Source organism: Myotis brandtii, unplaced genomic scaffold (genome assembly GCF_000412655.1).
Source record: "Myotis brandtii unplaced genomic scaffold, ASM41265v1 scaffold434, whole genome shotgun sequence".
NCBI lineage: Eukaryota > Metazoa > Chordata > Mammalia > Chiroptera > Vespertilionidae > Myotis > Myotis brandtii.
The window spans coordinates 819,767-821,691 of NW_005366599.1; the positions used below are offsets into that span (position 1 = coordinate 819,767).

General features: G+C 54.7%; 1 protein-coding gene across 1 annotated transcript in view; it reads left to right on the top strand.

Moving 5' to 3' along the window:
• Positions 1-1,925, top strand: part of CCDC27 (coiled-coil domain containing 27) — a 19,311-nt gene that overhangs the window by 5,456 nt on the left and 11,930 nt on the right. The window contains exon 5 of the mRNA XM_014546188.1: positions 1,719-1,922. Coding sequence (XP_014401674.1) covers positions 1,719-1,922 — 204 coding nt within the window. The remainder of the gene's footprint in view (positions 1-1,718; positions 1,923-1,925) is intronic.

Here is a 1,925-nt window from a genome sequence, read left to right on the forward strand (position 1 = left end):
CCCCATCAAATATCAGGGTTACATTGGAATTAGCCTTTTAGACTTTTCAACCAAGGCCAGGGTGAAGACGTGATTTCTGTATGACTACTTGCCCCTCTAACCTAATAGGACCAATAATTCCCACATACCCTTCAGATTCTCCAAGTGTTAAAATGCTGCCATATTTGCTTCGTCCTCTCCTCCCTCTCCCTCATTATATCATTCATTGTTGTACTTAATCTACACTATTCCTTTCCCTCTTCATTCTTTAATTTGCAGTTCTTTTTCAAATTCTAGAGGTGGATACTTAGTACCTAATTGTCTTCCATTATTTTCTCTAATAGATGCATTTTAAGGCTATCCATTTGTCCTTAATTACAGCTTTAGCTGCACCCCACAAGTCTCAATATGTCCAAGTGTTCGTTATTGTTCAGTTTAAAATATTTTCTAGCTTCCTCTGTGACTTTCTCTTTGACTCGTGGGTTGTGTGGAAGCCCACCACCTGATTTCCAAACACTGGAGGGTTTTCTCGTTCCCTTTCCTTCCAGAATTCTGTCTGGAAGAATTCTCTCTAGTGTCTCTAAATTCATACGCTGCGACCTGCGTGGCGGGTTTCAGGATGACCTGCAGGAGGGCCGACACACAATGAAGAGACTACATGAGAAATACGAATTTTTAAGGCACGGGAGGCCAGATGGAGCCTCTTGCAAGAAAAGGAGCCCACAAGTCCAGGTCCTGCCTGCTTTTATTCAGTTTGGTTACACACTTGCTCTTTAGCAACGCATGCAGGCGGAACAGATAGAATGGAAGGCCAGCAAAGCTCAGTGAAGTTTACTAAACAATGTCAAGACAATCAGGTCAGGAAATCGCCCCGGGCCATCGCCCTCGCCATCGCCATTGCTGTCGCCAGAGCAGCAGGGGCGACCTATGCCAGTGTCAGCCCTGCTTTCATGCTAACGCTGCTGTGGTGGCCCCACATTCATATCTGCTGGGGACCAGTTCTTTCTGTTCCCTGTGTGTCCCAAACACCCCATCTGTATTGCGTCTCCAATGTTGAAGAATCTAGGGCATTGGGGTGTAGAGACGGGAAGTTGAGGGCGGAGGAGCCCTAGGGGTGGCCTGTGGAGAGAGTTGCTGGTTGAGTGTGGGCTGCACAGAGGACGTGTCCGCAGTCACAGTGGGCGGCTGGCCAGGAGCCAGGAGGACCCTCCCCGGGAAAGGCTGTGGTCAGGACCCGGCTGCAGTAAAGAGGCGCATGTCTTGGGCTCAGGGTCTTGGGGTCCCAGAGCAGCAGGCCGGCTCTGCCTGGGCCTGGAGCTGCTGTCCTGCTGATGGCTGGACGGGGTGAGGAAGAGTGTGGTTGTGGCCCTGGCTGGCGTGGCTCAGTGGATAGAGCATCAGCCTGTGGACTGAAGGGTCCTGGGTTCGAGCCTGGTCAGGGCACCGGCCCAGATTGCAGGCTCCATCCCCAGTAGGCGGCCTGCAGGAGGCAGTCGATCAATGATTCTCTCTCATCATTGATGTCCTCCTGGGACCCTCAGGACCCTCGCCCCGCCCACCCTGCTCATCCTGGACTGTGGCCAGGTCCTGGGGCACTCAGGCTGGGGCTCAGGGTTTGAGCCAGAATCTGAGGAGAGGCGATGGGAACACGATGCAGAGGAAGAGCCACGCGCTGCACAGGGCCCTGCGCTCGGCCGCGTGTGATTGGTGGGCACTCAGGGCTGCCGTTCTCTGCCCAGGACCACTGCCTGTCCACGCTGGTGGAGGAGGTGCAGCGCCTCGCCAAGCTGAAGGGGGAGGTGCAGCGGAGGGACGAGGAGATCCTGGCCCTGCAGGGGGAGCGGGAGGCGCTGAAGAAGCAGCTGAAGTACCTCCTCAAGAGCAGAGGCCAGGAGCCATCCGTGTGCCAGGTGAGTGGGGCGGGGGGGCCGTCCGTGCGCCAGGTG